This window comes from Scyliorhinus torazame, chromosome 4 (genome assembly GCF_047496885.1).
Source record: "Scyliorhinus torazame isolate Kashiwa2021f chromosome 4, sScyTor2.1, whole genome shotgun sequence".
Taxonomy (NCBI): domain Eukaryota; kingdom Metazoa; phylum Chordata; class Chondrichthyes; order Carcharhiniformes; family Scyliorhinidae; genus Scyliorhinus; species Scyliorhinus torazame.
The window spans coordinates 196,124,414-196,143,149 of NC_092710.1; the positions used below are offsets into that span (position 1 = coordinate 196,124,414).

The following is an 18,736-nucleotide window of genomic DNA, read 5'->3' on the forward strand; positions in this document are numbered from 1 at the left end:
ATTGGTTTGATTTGTAACTCTTGAATTAGGCTCTTAACTAATTTACCAGATGCTATTTTTAGTCACGTTAATCCCACTGACACTTAACTATGCACATTTCTACATGAGGACACTGGCCGAAATAAGGATATCTTACCGTAACACAGTCTCTGGTTTGCTGTTCTGATTATTCAATGAACCGTTCTCAAAGATCGCTTTCCTTGAATTTGTGTTCTTGCTCGAACATTTTTGCTTCCTCTCATTCTTGGCAAAGATCACATTGCCGTTAGATGCACCATGTGCCCTTGGTGATATGTGCTTGCAAACCTTTAAGGATTCAGCACATATATCATCATGGGGTAGGTTTTCTGTACTTCCAAATGGTTCATATTCTGTAGTCTTGTTGAAGTGATTTTCCACACATTCTGTTTCACTCATTCTAGAGTCAGTTGCTTGTAAACAGTTATTTGCTGCAAGAGCTTGTTTTGTGATTTCCTTCTCTTTCTCCTTGCCTTTTTCTTTAAATTCTAGTTCTGGTAAGGCTAAAGTGTATTTCTTCCCAATTGCAATGGCTCTAGTTGGATACTGGTATTGGGAGCACAGCGGAAGCCCTTTAAATGCTAAAAAGAAGAACGATTTAATTACACAAGGGGTGTACTGGAAATGTACAGCACAGGGCTAAATAGCTGGCTTTTAAAGCAGACCAAGGCAGGCCAGCAGCACGATTCAATTCCCGTAACAGCCCCCCCGAACAGGCGCCGGAATGTGGCGACTAGGGGCTTTTCACAGAAACTTAATTGAAGCATACTTGTGACAATAAGCGATTTTCATTTCATGTCAATTACAGACAAAGAACAAGAACAAAGAAAAGTACAGCACAGGAACGGGCCCTTCGGCCCTCCAAGCCCGTGCCGACCATGCTGCCCGACTAAACTACAATCTTCTACAATTCCTGGGTCCGTATCCTTCTATTCCCATCCTATTCATATAAAATTACCATCAGTCAGGAGAAAAGGCAGATTTATAATTTGAATATTCACCCTTCAGAAGGAGATGCTTTGATGAAGGATCCATATCTAAGATGATTTCACGCCTAATCTAGTTTATACGAAGCCAGGCGGCACGGTGAAGCTTATGTGAAGCTTTTTTATATCAAGGTGGGGACATTTAGCTTGTGTGGTTAGATTGCTAGAATCTGGTGCAGAATGATGCCAATAGTCTCCATACCAGTTGTGGTAGTTAAGGGAAGCCTGCCTCCTTGTCTTGATGTACATTGGTGCCCCTCAAGCTGTATAACCAATTGAGAGAGATGTCTATGGTCTGTCTGGGACTGCAGCTAAGGACCTTCCCGTAACTCTTTGAATTAAAAAAAAAATCCAATTTGGAACAACGTAGAAGTGAAGATGATTGTCCCTTAACACAAACTGACATGCATGGCAGTTCTTGCTCTTGTCATTTTTGCTTTTAAAATTATTTTTATTCTAGTGAGAAGGATGAATAGCCTTCTGCCTGGTGGTTCTAACGGCTTCTGATAGTTGGTTACTCAGTTATGGTGGGGAAATGTGTTACTTCATGGTAGATCCCTCTTAGGATTGTGGGGAAAGGTGCATGAGCCCTTCAACTTTGTGTTCCCCATTTACAGAGGATCAGTGAGATGGAAACTTCATGAGTCAGGAAGTTTAACTATGTAAATGGATAAAGCATGAATAATTTTACCCATGAATAATACCATCTTTGCCAGAATCGATTTGAGCAAAAAAAAAACCCATGTCAGTAGATAGTGGATTATCAGAGATTTTGATGGGACATGGGCAGCAAACATTGAAGAGCTCTAGCACGTTGAGTTTAGTTGTTGAATAAAAGTGTACGATGGTGACTCAACATGTATTCTCCATTTGTTTAAGAACAGGGGCGGGATTCTCTGCGAACCGGCGGGGCGGGCAACTCCGGTGCGAAGGAGTGGCGTGAACGGGCGGCCACTCGGCCCATCGCGGGCCGGAGAATCGCCGGGGGGGGGCCGCTGCTAGTGGCCGCCGACTGGCGCGGCGCGATTCCCACACCCTGCCAAATCCCCGGCGCCGGAACATTCAGCAGCCAGTGGGGGCAGGATTCACGCCGCCAGGTGTGGGGAGGGGAAAAAACATAGGGTGGAATTCTTCCATCCTGCATGTGACGGGTTTGGTGGCGGATGGGAACGGAGAATCTGGAGGGAGCCAAAAGGCGGGATTCTGCGAAAACCGGCGGGGCGGGCAACTCCGGCGCGAAGGTGTGGCGTGAACCACTCTGGCGTCGGGCCGCCGGAAGGTGCGGAATCCTCCACACCTTCAGGGCCTAGGCCGGTGCCGGAGTGGTTTGCGCCACGCCAGCCGGCGCGGAAGGGGCTTGGCACCACGCCAACTGGTGCTGAAGGGCCTCTGCCGGCCAGCGCAAATTGACACATGCGCAGGTGCGCCAGCGTGTGCTAGCGTCATCCCAGCGCATGCACAGGGGGGGTTCATCTCTGCGTCGGCCATGGCGGACTGTTACAGCGGCTGACATGGAGGAATGAGTGCCCCCACGGCACAGGCCCGCCTGCGGATCGGTGGGCTCCGATCGTGGGCCAGGCCACCGTGGAGGCACCCCCCGGGGCCAGATCCCCCCACGACCCCCCCTCCCCTCCGAGGACCCTGGAGGCCGCCCGCGGTCCAGGGCCCACCGGTAAGTGCCTGTTGTAATTTACGCCAGCAGGACCGGCCATAAACGGGTGGCCACTCGACCTATCGCGGGTTGGAGAATCGCCGGGGGGGGGCGCAATCAGCGGCCGCCGACCGGCGCGGCACGATTCCCGCCCCGCCAAATCCCCAGCGCCGGAGAATTCGGCAGCCAGCGGGGGTGGGATTCACGCCGCCCCCCTGCTATTCTCAGACCCGGAGAATGTCAGAGAATTCTGCCCTTAATGTCAGAAATCATCGACATAAAATCGCGTAGCAATTGTCCAATGGCAGGTTAATATCACGTCAGTCTTCCCGCTGGTTGGTGGTGTGAACGTCATTTGCATTCATTCGCATCTCATGAATGCCCATTGAAACTGGTGCCCGCTGGCATGCTGTCAGGTCTTTTGCTCTTGTGTCATGCCAGCAGAAAATTAATGGTCTAATACCACTTGCTAGTAGCGTGCACAAGGCAGTCTTCAGTTTGCAAGAGACTTTGGGATCAGTGCTACATTGTCATAGTGCAGCGCTTCTCCTGATACCCTCCGTCTTCATGCTAAGCTTCATGGACAATGTTGCTGGGCCATGTACCCTCCATGTCACCAAGTCAGACCAGTACTGCTTGTCCCTGGTGTCACACACCAGTGTCTATCTGGGCAGCACTGTGCTGTGGGACTCATGCTGCCACCACAACAAAGGTGTAAAGGTCGACTTGGGTGGAGTGCTAGCATGGGCTGGGAGAGGAGGGGAGTATTGGGGAGGATGGCCTAAAGAAGGCAAAGGGGCCAACGTGGAGGGGGGACTGTGCAAAGAGGGGGGAAGGGTATGGACTCACGATGGCAGGCAGATGGGCAAAGAGGCGCATGAAGAAGATGAACAATGGAAGTCAGAGGGAAGATCGAGGGGAGGGAAACTGGACCAACAAAGTTACATGAAAAGCTCACAAACAAGGAGGTCAAAAGGAGACCACATTGTTTACTAGAAGGGAATGCACAAAGACTCCAGATATGGTGGGTAGAGGTCCAAATGGGGCATGGGCATATCACAGAAGATGAGCTCGGGGCAGGCGGGAAGGGGAGACAGACAGTCATTGAATCGAGGAACAGACCTCTGCTTGAGGCTGCTAGCCTTTTTCCTCTAGGTTTCTGACATTCTGCGTGGTCTGGTGAAGACAGGTGAGCTGGAGAGTGATTTGAGTGTTGAACTGGTATTTAAATATGATGCCAGGGCTTTCGAACCCACCAGCTGATGGTAGGTGGACAAACCAGCTGCTGGCCCGCCAGGAGATTTGGCGGGAAACTTGCCTGTGCATAATTAATGAGGTTCCAAGCGCAGGATCTGGTGCGGGATCCCGTCATTCTGGCCAATGGGAAAGTCGCTGCCAGACCCGCCCACTTAGTCTCAAAATGGGAGATTTCCATCCATAGTCTCATGTGAATAAATGTGTAACAATAACAAAGATAGTACCAAAGTTAAACAGCAATGAGGATTGGGATATCTGTAAATACCTTCTTCCAAACTCCGGTCCTGTCTAGTTTGCAATTGTTGTTCTGAAGGTAAGGCCTGTCGAAGAAGTTGCACGAAAAACTCATTCTGTTTCCGAACTTCTTTTTGTTTCCTTAATTTAATTTTGTAGCAGATGTAACTTTTAAATTCAAAACCTAAAGACACCACTGGATATCCTATGCTAAAATAAGAAAAGAAATATCACTTAATGAAAGGAGAAAAAAGAACTTGCATTACATAACACATTTGACAAGAAAGTATCCGAAGCATTTCACAGCCAAATAATTACTTCTGAAGTGTAGTCAGTGTAATGTAGGAAATGTAACAGCCAGTTTTCATAGAGCTATGTGTCATAAACAGCAATTAAATAAATGATCTGCTGCTATCCTACCGTTGCTGTCACTAATCCGAGCTATCTCTCTTGCGGCAGCCTGTTTTCTTAACTGGTGGGCCAGCATGCGACTGGCTTTGTCTCCATGTTCATAGAAGGCCCCATGCCTTAACGGAGCTGGTGGACTGCCCTCCTTGTGGAAAGCAGATCAAATTCCATCTGCAGCTTTTTCCTTTCTGCCAGCAGTTTCACGGTTGGAGTCATGGAGTACCCGCCGATCCACCTCCAGTATGGAGTCATTCAGCCACTGCTTGGTTTCCCACTTGCCCCTGTCTCTAAGGGCCCTATAACATATAATTTCCCCGCTGATCACTGCCTTCAGTGCCTCCCAGAATGTAGAGGGTGAGACCTCCCCATTCTGGTTGCAGGATACATAATTGTCGACGGCTTGAGATGTTTTAGTGTTGAATTCCCTATGGCGAGGATAGCTATATCCAACCTCCAAGGGAGGCGATGTGCCCATCCCTTCTCCAGCCGCACGTCCATGTAATATGGTGCATGGTCGGACATTACGATTGCGCATTGTGACACCTGGAAGCACCCTCTTTCCTACCACAAAAAAGTCTATCCTTGAGTAGACCTTAGTACGTGGGAGAAGAAAGAGAATTCATTTCCCCCGGGGTGGTGGAACCTCCATGTGTCTACCACCCACCCCCCCCACCCCCCCTCCCGCCCTCATCTGCTCCATGAAAGTTTTCAATTTGCGTGCCATGCCTGTCTTGGGGTTGAATCTGTCGAGTTTTGTACGCAGTTAAATTCGACCCCCACCCCCCCATGATCAATTGATGGTTGCCTATATCCGGAATTTCGGCCATAGTTTTCTTGACAAACTCCTCATCGTCCGTGTTCAGGAAGTATATATTTACCAGAACTACCGGGGCGCCATGAATGAAATTGTCCTGCTAACTAATATAGTCATTCCCCTCATCCTGGTGCTGAAACATAAGTGAAACATTTGCCCCACCCAGCCCTTCCTTTACCCACAGTCGGTCCCTCTCTCTCAGATGTATTTCCTGTAGGAAGGCTACTTCCACCCTCAGATTCTTAAGATGGGCGAGGACTCTGGATCTCTTCACCGGCCCGTTGAGGCCCATCACGTTCCATGTAACGATGTGAAAAGGGGAGGGGGCTCCATGCAATCAGGGAAAGCGCTGGGGCCGGACGGGTTCCCAGCAGACTTTTACAAAAGGTTCTCAGCAGAGCTGGCCCCGCACCTGCGGGAGATGTTCAATGACTCACTTTCTAAGGGGGCCCTGCCGCTGATGCTGACACAGGCCTCGATCTCATTGATCCCCAAAAAAGACTAGACCCAAAAGAGTTTGATCATACAGACCCATCTCTCTCTTAAACACTGATGTGAAAATCTTAGCGAAAGTTCTGGCGAGGCGATTGGAGATGGGATCGCGGAAAATCAGACTGGGTTGTTAAGGGAAGACAATTAACAGCGAACATCAGAAGCCTGCTGAATGTAGTACGGGCCCCACCCAGGGAGAGGACAGCAGAAGTGATAGAAGTGATCGTCTTCCTGGATGCTGAGAAAGCCTTTGATCGGGTAGAGTGGAGGTACCCAGCAGTTTGGGTTCGGAGTGGGATTCACCACGTGAGTAAAGTTCCTGTACAGCTCTCCTATAGCAAGCATATGGATCAATGGCACCAGCTCCGAATACCTTTGGCTGCACAGGGGAATGAGGCAGGGGTGCCTGTTATCCCTGCTCCTGTTCACGTTGGCAATTGAGCCGCTGGCCATCCCCCTTAGATCGGCGCATTGGTGGATGGGCATTCGAAGAGGGGGCAGAGAACATAGAGTCACACTCTACGTGGATGACCTGCTAGCCAGCATGGGAAATATAACCGGACTCCTCAGGGAGTTCTGCGCCTTCTCACGTTACAACCTCAACCTGGGAAAGAGCGAAAACTTCCCGGTAATCCCTCGAGAGGGAGGATTGGAGCTGGAGGAACTACCATTCAAAGTAACCCAAACCAAGTTCAGGTACCTGGGGACCCAAGTGGCCTACACCTGGAAGAGGCTCCACAAATGGAATCTCTCCAGCCTGGTGGAGGAGGTGAAGAGGGACCTGCAAAGATGGGACTCGCTCCCTCTTTCACTAGCAGGAAGGGTACAGACGATCAAAATGAATGTGCTGCCTAGATTCCTCTTCGTATTCAGATCACTCCCGATCTTCTTCCCAAATCCTTCTTCACCAAGGTTGACAAATTAATCACGGCCTTCGTCTGGGGGGGGAAGAGTTCCTAGAATACAGAAATCCATTTTACATTGAGGGCAGCACGTGGGAGACCTGACCCTGACAAATCGTCTGTTCTACCACTGGGTGGCCAACTTGGAGAGGGTGAAGGGGTGACTAAGGGAGCCGGAGGTAGACTGGGTTCAAATGGAGGAGGCCACCTGCATGGGGACCTCTCTCCGAGCACTGGTCACTGTGCCACCCAGCTCTCCGACACACCCTCCAGGAGCCTAGTGGTAATAGCCAACTTAAAGTCGTGGAACCGATTCAGGTGCCACATTGAACTGGGCGAGATGTCCACGGGGCCCCCATCTGCAACAACCACAGGCTTGCGCCGGCAGGGATGGAAGCTACTTTTGGGACATGGGGGGAGATAGAAGGACACTGACGGTTGAGGACATGCATGTGGATGACAGACTAACATTCCCCAAGAAACCCATACACACATTCCCCTGCAGCCGCCAAGTGAGGTCCCGAAAACTGCCAGCACACGTGGCCCATCGGAGGCGGAGCATCGGAGGAGGGCCTCAGGTGACGTCCTGAGATCGTCCCAACAGCATGCGGCGTACTCAGCAATGACGCCGTTTTTATAGGGGGCGGAGCATCCGAAAACGCTGCCAAAACAGATTCTCTGGCCAATCGCCGAATGCGATTTCGGCGTCAGCAATCGGAGAATCCAGCCATAAGACCATAAGACATGAAATGAAATGAAAATCGCTTATTGTCACAAGTAGGCTTCAAATGAAGTTACTGTGAAAAGCCCCTAGTCGCCACATTCCGGCACCTGCTCGGGAAGGCTGTTATGGGAATCGAACTGTGCTGCTGGCTTGCTTTGGTCTGCTTTCAAAGCCAGCGATTTAGCCCTGTGCTAAACAGCCCAAGGAGCAGAATTAGGCCACTCGGCCCATCGAGTCTGCTCCGCCATTCAAACATGGCTGATATTTTCTCGGAATTATTTCTAAAAGCCATCAGCAGTCATTTATAATTTCACTTCGAACAGGAATCATAGGAACATACAGAGGAGTCTGGGCATGCAGGTCCACAATTCCATAAAAGTGACAACACAGGTGACCAAGGTGATTAAGAAGGCATATGGCATGCTTGCCTTCATTAGCCGGGGCATTGAGTACAGGAGATGAAAAATCATGTTAGTTAAGCCGCATTTGGCATATTTTATGCAGTTCTGGTCACCGCATTATCAGGAGGATGTGGAAGCTTTGGAGAGAGTGCAAAGAAGGTTCAACAGAATGTTTCCTGGTCTTGAGGGTGTTACGTATGAAGAGAGGTTGAATAACCTAAGATTGTTTTCACTGGAAAGACGGAGGCTGAGGTGAGACATGATAGAGGTCTACAAAATTATGAGAGGCAAAGACAGGGTAGATAGTTAGAGGCTTTTTCCAAGGGTGGAAGTGTCAATTACAAGGGGGCACAGGTTCAAGGTGAGAGGGGGAAAGTTTAAGGGAGATGTGCGGGGTAAGTTTTTCAGGCAGAGAATGGTGGGTGTCTGGAACGGACTGCCAGAGGATGTGGTGGAAGCAGACACATTAGCAACGTTTAAGAGGCATCTGGATGGGTACATGAATAGGGAGGAAATAGAATAATATGGACCGAGCAAGGGCAGAAGGTTTTGTTTTTAGTTCGGGCATCATGATTGGCACAGGCTTGGAGGCTGAAGGTCCTGTTCCTGTGCTGTACTTTTCTTTGCACAGTAAGAAGTCTTCACCTGATTCACCTGAGGAAGGAGCGGTGCTCCAAAAGCTAGTGTTTGAAACAAACCTGTTGGACTTTAACCTGGTGTTGTAAGACTTCTTACTTGCGGTGAACCACTGTACACCTGTATTAGGGGATGTAAGGTAGGACCTGTACTACAGGTTCGCTGGTAGCCCCTGCCGGCTGGCTCTGCCCAGTAGGAGTATAAATATGCGTGTCCTTCATTCAGCTGCCATTTTGCCAGCTGCTGTGGGAGGCCACGCATCTGACTGCAATAAAGCCACAGTGGTACCCAACCTTAGTCTTTGTGCAATTGATCGTGCATCAATTTATTGCAAACAGATTTTCTACAGGATGGATATCCGTATCAAACCAGTTTGCCTGCAGCTGGATCCGCAATCGACCGACGCCAGAAAAGACTTTAATCATTGGCTAGCTTGCTTCGAGGCCTACATTAACTCTGCGACCACCCTACCGACGGAGGCTCAGAAGATACAGGTCCTGTATTCCAGGGTGAGCTCAAGCGTATTCCCGCTGATCCAGGATGCCCCAACTTACGCGGAAGCCATGGCACTCTTCAAAGAGAACTATGCGCAGAAAGCGAACACACTCTTCGCCAGGCACGTACTCGCCACTCGCTCTCAACTCCCTGGTGAGTCCATCGAAGATTTCTGGCGGGCCCTAATCCCACTCGTCCGGGACTGTGACTGTCAGGCAGTTATGGCCGCCGAACATTCTAATCTCCTCATGCGCGATGCTTTCGTAATGGGGATTGGGTCGGACCTCATCCGACAACGATTGCTGGAAGGGGCCACACTCGATCTAGAGGAGACAAAAAAATTAGCGCTCACCATGACGGTCGCCTCCCGTAATGTTCAGGCCTACCCCTCCAGCCGCACGGCCTACCCCTCCTATCCCTCCTGGACCCCGCAAACGACCGCCTCAGCTGGGGCCCTGCCTAGCCAATACGCCTGCGCCACATGCAAAACCGCGCACCCCGGGGGTCCCCAATACTATTTTTGCGGTCAGCAGAAGCACCCTCGCCAAAGCTGCCCGGCCCGCGCCGCCATTTGCAAGGCTTGCGGCAAAAAGGGCCACTTCGCTGCAGTGTGCCAGGCCCGTGCAGTCGCCGCTATCGCCCCCTACCCCCCTGCCAAACGCACAATGGGCGCCACTCTCTTCACCCCCATGGACCACGCGCGGCCAGTGGGCGCCGCCATCTTCACCTCCCGGGGCCATGCGCGGCCAGTGGGCGCCACCATCTTCTCCCCATCAGTCCACGTGCGGCCCATGGGTGCCGCCATCTTATCCTGCTCCACCAACGTGTGGCCCATGGGCGCCGCCATTTTGTCCCGCACGTGCGCCCCATGGGCGCTGCCATTTTGTTCCCCACAGGATCTCCAGCCGCCGCCATCTTGCCTTCCCCACAGGGCATTGTCGCCAGCGACCTTCCACGACCTGGGCTCCCAACACTCTTCGTCTGATACCAGTGACGATCACCCGCAGCTCGCCTCGATGACTCTGGACCAGTCCCGTCCACACAACCTGGCCATCGCTTCGACAACGGTGAAAATCAATGGCCACGTGACCTCTTGCCTGCTGGACTCTGGGAGCACCGAAAGCTTCATACACCCGGATACGGTAAGGTACTGCTCCCTCACGGTCCACCCCGCCAATCAACGGATCCCCCTGGCCTCTGGGTCCCACTCTATCCCGATCCGAGGGTTCTGCACAGTCACTCTCACAGTCCAGGGTGTAGAGTTCAACAGCTTTCGCCTCTACGTCCTTCCTAACCTCTGCGCTGCACTATTGCTAGGCCTGGCTAGGCCTCACCCTCAAATTCAGCGGGCCCCTTCCACCCCTCACTGTGTGCAGCCTAAAGGTCGACTCCCCCTCCCTCTTTGCCAGTCTTACTTCAGATTGCAAGCCCGTCAAGACCTTCATCAGGTTCGAGGTCCAGCGGCTGCTTCGGGAGGGTGTCATCGAGGCCAGCAACAGCCCCTGGAGAGCCCAAGTGGTAGTCGTTAAAACTGGGGAGAAACACCGAATGGTTGTGGACTACAGCCAGACCATCAATCGGTACACGCAGCTCAACGCGTACCCCCTCCCACGCATATCTGATATGGTCAATCAGATTGCGCAGTACCGGGTCTTCTCAACGATTGACCTAAAATCCTCCTACCACCAGCTCCCCATCCGTAAATCCGACCTGCCATACACGGCCTTCAAGGCGGACGGTCGTCTCTACCATTTTCTTAGGGTTCCCTTTGGCGTCACTAATGGGGTCTCAGTCTTCCAAAGGGAGATGGATCGAATGGTCGACCGGTACGGATTGCGGGCCATGTTCCCGTACCTAGACAATGTCACTATCTGCGGCCAAGATCAGCAGGACCACGATTGCTAAATTTCTCCGCACCGCCACTCCTCAATTTTACTTATAACAAAGAGAAGTGTGTGTTCAGCACGACCCGACCGCATGCGCCCCCTCATGGAGCTTCCCCTCAAGGCCCTCAAACGCTGCCTTGGGTTCTTTTCGTACTACGCTCAGTGGGTCCCAAACTATGCGGACAAGGTCCGCCCACTCATACAGTCCATCCAGTTCCCCCTCACGGCCGAGGCACAACAGGCCTTCGCCCGGATCAGAGCTGATATAGCCAAGGCAGGGATGCACGCAGTAGACAAGACACTGCCCTTTCAAGTAGAAAGCGACGCATCAGATGTTGCCCTTGCCGTCACTCTAAACCAGGCAGGCAGACTCGTGGCATTTTTTTCCCGCACCCTTCATGCCTCTGAAATTCGGCACTCATCCGTCGAAAAAGAGGCCCAGGCTATCGTTGAAGCTGTGTGGCATTGGAGGCATTACCTGGCCGACAGGAGATTCACTCTCCTCACTGACCAACGGTCGGTAGCCTTCATGTTCAACAACACGCAGCGGGGCAAGATCAAAAATGATAAAATCTTGCGGTGGAGAATTGAGCTCTCCACCTATGATTACGAGATTTTGTATCGCCCCGGCAAGCTCAACAAGCCCCCAGACACCCTCTCCTGAGGTACATGTGCCAGCGCACAAGTAGACCAACTCTGGGCCCTACATGACAGCCTTTGTCACCCGGGGGTCACACGACTGTACCATCTCATCAAGGCTCGCAACCTGCCCTACTCCGTCGAGGAAGTACGGACAGTCACCAGGGACTGCCAGGTCTGTGCGGAGCGCAAGCCGCACTTCTACCGGCCGGACCGTGCGTGCCTGGTGAAGGCCTCCCGCCCCTTTCATCACCTCAGCACGGATTTCAAAGGGCCCCTCCCCTCCACCGACCGTAACACGTATATTCTCAGTGTGGTCGATGAGTACTCCAGGTTCCCCTTCGCCATCCCATGCCCGGATATGACGTCCGCCACCGTCATCAAGGCCCTCAGCACCATCTTCGCTCTGTTCGGTTTCCCCGCATACATCCACAGTGACGGGATCCTCATTGATGAGTGATGAGCTGCGTCAATTCCTGCTCAGCAGGGGTATAGCCTCCAGCAGAACGACCAGCTACAACCCCCGGGGAAACGGGCAGGTAGAAAGGGAGAACGGGACGGTTTGGAGGACCGTCCAGCTGGCCCTACGGTCCAGGATCCTTCCAGCCTCTCGCTGGCAGGAGGTCCTCCCTGATGCACTGCATTCCATCTGGTCACTACTGTGCACCGCTATGAATAACACACCCCATGAACGTCTTTGTACCTTCCCCAGGAAGTCCACATCCGGGGTGTCGCTCCCGACTTGGCTCTCAGCTCCAGGACCGGTCCTGCTCTGGAGACACGTCCGACTCCACAAGGCGGACCCGTTGGTGGATAGGGTCCTCTTGCTCCACGCCAACCCCCAGTATGCCTACGTTGCGTACCCCGACGGGCGGCAAGATACTGTCTCCCTCAGGGACCTGGCACCATCAGGTTCCAACCGAACACACTCCCCCGCCCCGGCGCCATCCTCCCCTTCCCCGGCGCTTCCACCATTGTCCCCACCAGGCCCAACCCTCCTTCCCCTGTCCACGCAAGAGGATGACGAAGATTTTGGCACGCTCCCGGAGTCATCTAACAGCAGGCCAGCACCGCCAGCACCGCTGTCGCCGCCACCGTTACGCCGCTCCCAGACAGATTGAACCTTGAACTGGACCTTCAAAATGGACAATTTTTTTTTCTCTCTCCATGTTGTTTCTACGACACTATAAATAATGTTCAACACTGTATATAGTTCCACAACCCCTTTTGAGCACCCCCACCGGTGCAGGAACCCCCCTCGCCCCCCCCCCACAGGCCGCCCCCCCCAGCGTTCCAGTGCTGTTCCCGCCGGCAGCGACCAGGTGTGGATGGCACCGGCGGGAACCTGTCGTGTTGGGCAGGCCGCTCGGCCCATCCGGGCCAGAGAATCGCCGCTCGCCCATTACCAACGGCAAGCGGCGATTCTCCCAGCGGCCAGCCGTGATTCGCGCCGCGCCGGTTTGGAGGAGTGGGAGAATCGCGTGCGGGCATCGGGACGACGTGGCGGGACTCACGCGGCTCCCGGGCGATTCTCCCACCCGGCGTGGGGAGGGGAGAATTCCGCCCCTAATGCCAGATTCTGGTGATGTTTTTCTAGCTCTCCCACCATTATGCGGCTGGGATCGTTGGCTGTACGAAATGTGGGTAGTATGGAAGAAGAAGAGCCCGTCCCCGCCATCTAATGCATTTTGCTTAAAACCCATATGCACCTTGTGTGCAATTCTACGCATAAGGGACCAAGTACGTCGACCTTTCAAATTACAGAGCATTGGAATAAAGTGACCTTTGGAAAAACAGGTGTGTTTTGCCTCACCTCTCAGTAATGATTCGCTGGGCCCAAAATTGGATAAAGTCTGAAAATGAACACCGCGATTGCATCTAGCAATTAACCGGACGCACCTGATGCAGGCAGCACTCAAACCTGTGCTGCCTGTTCATTTTACTGATGACTGCGTGCAGCCAGCATCTCACACACACACTGCCAAGGGGCTAGTTGACTGAAGAAGGGGAACAAAATCATGAGAGGTTACCATGAATTCAAAATAGCCTGCACTACGAAAAGTCAGCCTGCACCTTTTCAAGGGGCGTTGCGTTTTGTCTGGAGCTGGTGCTGGACACTCACACCACCCCTACATATTTCTCACTCCTGCATGTCTCACACACACACACACACACCTCCCATAGTCAGCTATTCAACCATGACAGCTATGTCATCCAAATACAATTGCACCACACTCACTGACACACTTACCTCTTTCTTGCAGGACAAGATGGCACACGACCACAGGAGCAGCAGGTAACTGTTGGGACCAGATGGAGGAGACAGTGCTCCTCATCATTGAGGTCATGGCCAGCAGTGAGCTGGAAACTACGGAAGATGATCCAGCTTCTCACATCCCACTTCTTCTTCAACCTACAAACTCTTGTTTCCCAAGCTTCAGATAGTTTATCCCCCTGTCCTCAGGGTGAAGACCTGCAAGCACCTCACCAGTCAGCTCCTGCTGCCTATGGCTATACACCACCTTGTTCAGCAGGAGAGAGGGACCGTGTCAGTGAGAGTGATGCAATGTGTTTGGGTGATGCGACTCCTATGGTTGAATAGCTAGCAGTGTACAATATGTATGTGCGGCTTGCAGTGATTCAAAATATGTGGGGGTGAGGTGAATCTGATGCCTTTCTCCTCTCATTTATCCAGGAGCTGAAATCTGGCCAGACAGTGGTGCAGGTACAAGAAATGGAAGATGAGGAAAAGACTGGTGATGAATAAACACTCTCACACAATTTCACACATGCAGCCACCAGCTCAGATACTAACAATAGTGTATTTGAAAGGGACAGCTTAGCGGCAGGATCAGCAAGTGCTGAGGCATTAGGTAGAAGTGGGAAACAGTCAGGGTAGGGGGAAAGGGAATAACAGGTTCTAGTTCCACAGAGGGCAAGGTCATGCACCAGTTCAGCTACAGAAGACTCAGATGAAGATTTTAAAGAGGGGGCATGCAGAAAACCAGATGGGCATGCACACAGACAGACTTGCTGCTTTGGCAGGCCTGAAGGAAACCTGCAGTCACCATCAAGAAGCATGGAGAAATTTGGCATTGACTTGCACAGGGCTTTGTGCACAGCCTGGAGTAGAAGTGGTGACCAACTCCATAAGAATGCTGAAGAGCAAAGAAAGCGTGTACCCTAAGAGCATACTGAGCATGTGCAAAAGAGGCTATATCACAGTGATGTCATCCACTGAGGGTGAATGTCTTCTGCTCCATAGAATCCCGATGATGCAGAAGGAGGCCATTTGGCCCATCTCGTCTGCACCGACCCTCTCAAAGAGTTCCCTACCGAGGCCCACTCCCCCACCCTAACCCCATCTAACCTACACATCGTTGGACTGTGGGATAAACCGGAGTACCTGGAGGAAACCCACGCAGGCATGGGGAGAATGTGCAAATGCCACACAGACAGTCACCTAAGGCCAGAATCCCTGGTGCTGTGAGATAGCAGTGCTAACCACTATGCTACCGTGGTGCCCTTAATATATGTTAGTCTTACTTATGCTATGGGCCAGGGTTTAGAGAACCCCAAAGTGTATCATGGAGTTCACCTGACCCACAGCTTTTAATAGATTGTGGTATGGGGAGCACACAATCCACTCTACAGGTGTGGTGCAGCAGAAATGGAAAAGTATTTTTTAAAGCAAAACAATGTTTATTCTATGAACTCAAGTTCACCTTTTTAAACATACAGTGAACATCTTAGCAACCATTAATTCAAAAACAACCCCCAAAGACTACAACACTAAGCAATTCTTTAAGCTTTATTTTTAACATCCAGAAGACTTACAAACAAAACCTTTAACAGAAGCACCTCAGGTGTAACTTCACTACTGAGAACTGTTACCATGTTGAAATCAGCAAATGGACATTCATAAGCTTGCAGAGATTCATACACATCCTGCTGTGATTGCAGCTTCTCCAAAACTAAAACGAAACCAACCCCACCCTGCAGCAAAAAGCCTAAAGCGAAAGTAAAAGGCTGACAGACAGCCCAGCTCCACCCACTCTCTGACATCGCTGCAGTAATAAACGCCCATTTCTTAAAGGTACTCTCACTATATTTATATACATACCCATTTATAAACACCCATTTCTTAAAGGTACTCTCACATGACACTTAACCTTTGTAAATAGGTAGCATGTAAATAAATATTTTTTGAGCACAGACCATTGCATCCAGCAAGATTCCTTCTAGAATAAGAAATTAAAGAATCCTGAGACAAAGCAATAATAACAGATGTGGCTGCACACCCAACCATGGTGCAACATCTGATGGCTATGCTTTAACTTTTAACAATGAACAGGCAGAAGACACTGCCTCTCTGACTGATATAGTGGGAACACACTGAAATCACGCAAGCCCAACTTATATAGATTCAGATTGCTGCCACTATTGCTTCAGATAACAATGCTCAAAGGGTCTTCCAGAGTTTCACTGCATCTTTCAATCCGCCCTCCAACAGATTACTCGGAATTCTGAGGAGCTAGCCCAGGGGAGTGACAGTGGCTCCATAGTGGGCCTGTTGTCTTTGCTTAGTTGTTGTCCTCCGACCACTCTGCCAGTGTAAATGAGTTGATGGTGCAAATCATCGTGAATGACTATGATTTAGTGGCCATTACTGAAACATGGTTAAAGGATGGTCACGACTGGGAGTTAAATATCCAAGGGTATCAAACTATACGGAATAACAGAGTGGATAGTAAGGGAGGTGGTGTAGCTCTGTGAGGGGTGACATCGGTGCTTTGGAGGATAAGATTTAATCGATTTGGGTGGATATCAGGAATAGTAAGGTGAAAAAGTCACTGATAGGAGTAGTCTATAGGCCACCAAATAGTAACAGGATGGTAGGGCAGGCAATAAACAAAGAAATAACGGATGCATGTAGAAATGGTACAGCAGTTATCATGGGGGATTTTAATCTACATGTCGATTGGTTTAACCAGGTTGGTCAAGGCAGCCTTGAGGAGGAGTTTATAGAATGTATCCGCGATAATTTCCTAGAACAGTATGTAATGGAACCTACGAGGGAATAAGCGGTCTAGAACTGGTCCTACAAAGAACAAAGAACAAAGAAATGTACAGCACAGGAACAGGCCCTTCGGCCCTCCAAGCCCTGTGTAATGAGACAGGATTTATTAATGATCTCATAGTTAGGGATCCTCTCGGAAGGAGCGATCACAATATGGTGGAATTTAAAATACAGATGGAGGGTGAGAAGGTAAAATCAAACACTAGTGTTTTGTGCTTAAACAAAGGAGATTACAATGGGATGAGAGAAGAGCTAGCTAAGGTAGACTGGGAGCAAAGATTTTATGGTGTAACAGTTGAGGAACAGTCGAGAACCTTCCAAGCGATTTTTCACAGTGCTCAGCAAAGGTCTATACCAACAAAAAGGAAGGACGGTAGAAAGAGGGAAAATTGACCGTGGATACCTAAGGAAATAAGGGAGAGTATCAAATTGAAGGAAAAAGCATACAAAGTGGCAAAGATTAGTGGGAGACTGGTGGACTGGGAAATCGTTAGGGGGCAACAGAAAGCTGCTAAAAAAAAGCTATAAAGAAGAGTAAGATAGATTATGAGAGTAAACTTGCTCAGAATATAAAAATAGATCGTAAAAATTTCTACAAATATATAAAACAAAAAAGAGTGGCTAAGGTAAATATTGTTCCTTTAGAGGATGAGAAGGGAGATTTAATAATGGGAGATGAGGAAATGGCTGAGGAACAGAACAGGTTTTTTGGGTCAGTCTTCACAGTGGAAGACACAAATAACATGCCAGTGACTGATGGAAATGAGGCTATGATAGGTGAGGACCTTGAGATTTTGTTATCACTAAGGAGGTAGTGATGGGCAAGCTAATGGGGCTAAAGGTAGACAAGTCTCCTGACCCTGATGGAATGCATCCCAGAGTGCTAAAAGACATGGCTAGGGAAATTGCAAATGCACTAGTGATAATTTACCAAAATTAACTAGACTCTGGGGTGGTCCCGGCGGATTGGAAATTAGTAAATGTGACACCATTGTTTAAAAAAGGAGGTAGGCAGAAAGCGGGTAATTATAAGCCAGTTAGCCTAACTTCGGTCGTAGGGAAGATGCTGGAATCTATCATCAAGGAAGAAATAGCGAGGCATCTGGATGGAAATTGTCCCATTGGGCAAACGCAGCATGGGTCCATAAAGGGCAGGTTGTGCCTAATGAATTTAGTGGAATTTTTTGAAGACATTACCAGTGCGGTAGATAACGGGGAGCCAATGGATGTGGTATACTACACTGAGGTAGTACTGCGAAAGAGAACACTGGCCCAGGAAAAGGTACACAGAAGACAGGTACTAAGGTGATTCATTGACCTATGCATGGATTATTAGATGATTTGTTCGATAAAGTTGGTTTCGAATGATTGTTTTGTGGTGGCTTTTATTTCGGCACTATTACCAAAGAGATGTTCTGATAGTCAGTAACAGAGGGAAGATAAGATATAGAATTGTTGTCGAATTGAGATTTTTGTTTGCCTACACTGGTACCATATTCCATGGAGCTGTTCATGAACAATCCACCTGGAATGATGAGGTGTTACCTCTTTGTTTTCTCCTCCTCCTCTACAGCTGCTTACCAGACACCTGGTGGCAAGGATGGTCCTCAGGCTCTGCAGGATCCTCTGGTGCAATGGAAAGAAATGCTCAAGAACACCAATGGTCTACTCAATGGCATTTCTTGTGGCAGCATGGCTCCCATTTTATGCATTCAGCGAATGTGTATAAGTGTTGTATTTTGATTTTGATTTGATTTATTCTCACATGTACCGAAGTACAGAGAAAAGTAGTTTTCTGCGGCCGAGGGAACGTACATAGTAAACAAAAGAATAATTGACAGAGAACATTGACAAATGGTACATCAACAAACAGTGATTGGTTACAGTGCAGAACAAGGGGACAAACAAAGCAAATACATGAGCAAAAGCAGCATAGGGCATCGTGAATAGTGTTCTTACAGGGAACTGATCAGTCCGAGGGGGGGTCGTTGAGGAGTCTTGTAGCTGTGGGGAAGAAACTGTTCCTATGTCTGGATGTGCAGGTCTTCAGACGTCTGTAACTTCTGCCTGATGGAAGGGTCTGGAAGAAGGCAATGCCTGGGTGGGAGGGGTC

At 50.1% G+C, this 18,736-nt stretch overlaps 1 protein-coding gene across 2 annotated transcripts in view; it reads right to left on the bottom strand.

Moving 5' to 3' along the window:
* The window catches only part of LOC140410676 (macoilin-like), a 179,095-nt gene that overhangs the window by 21,877 nt on the left and 138,482 nt on the right, over positions 1 to 18,736 (bottom strand). For both annotated transcript variants that reach the window (XM_072499062.1, XM_072499061.1), the window contains 2 exons: positions 4,178 to 4,356; positions 137 to 599 (listed from right to left, as the gene is read on the bottom strand). In XM_072499062.1, the coding sequence (XP_072355163.1) occupies positions 137 to 599; positions 4,178 to 4,356 (642 nt within the window). The remainder of the gene's footprint in view (positions 1 to 136; positions 600 to 4,177; positions 4,357 to 18,736) is intronic.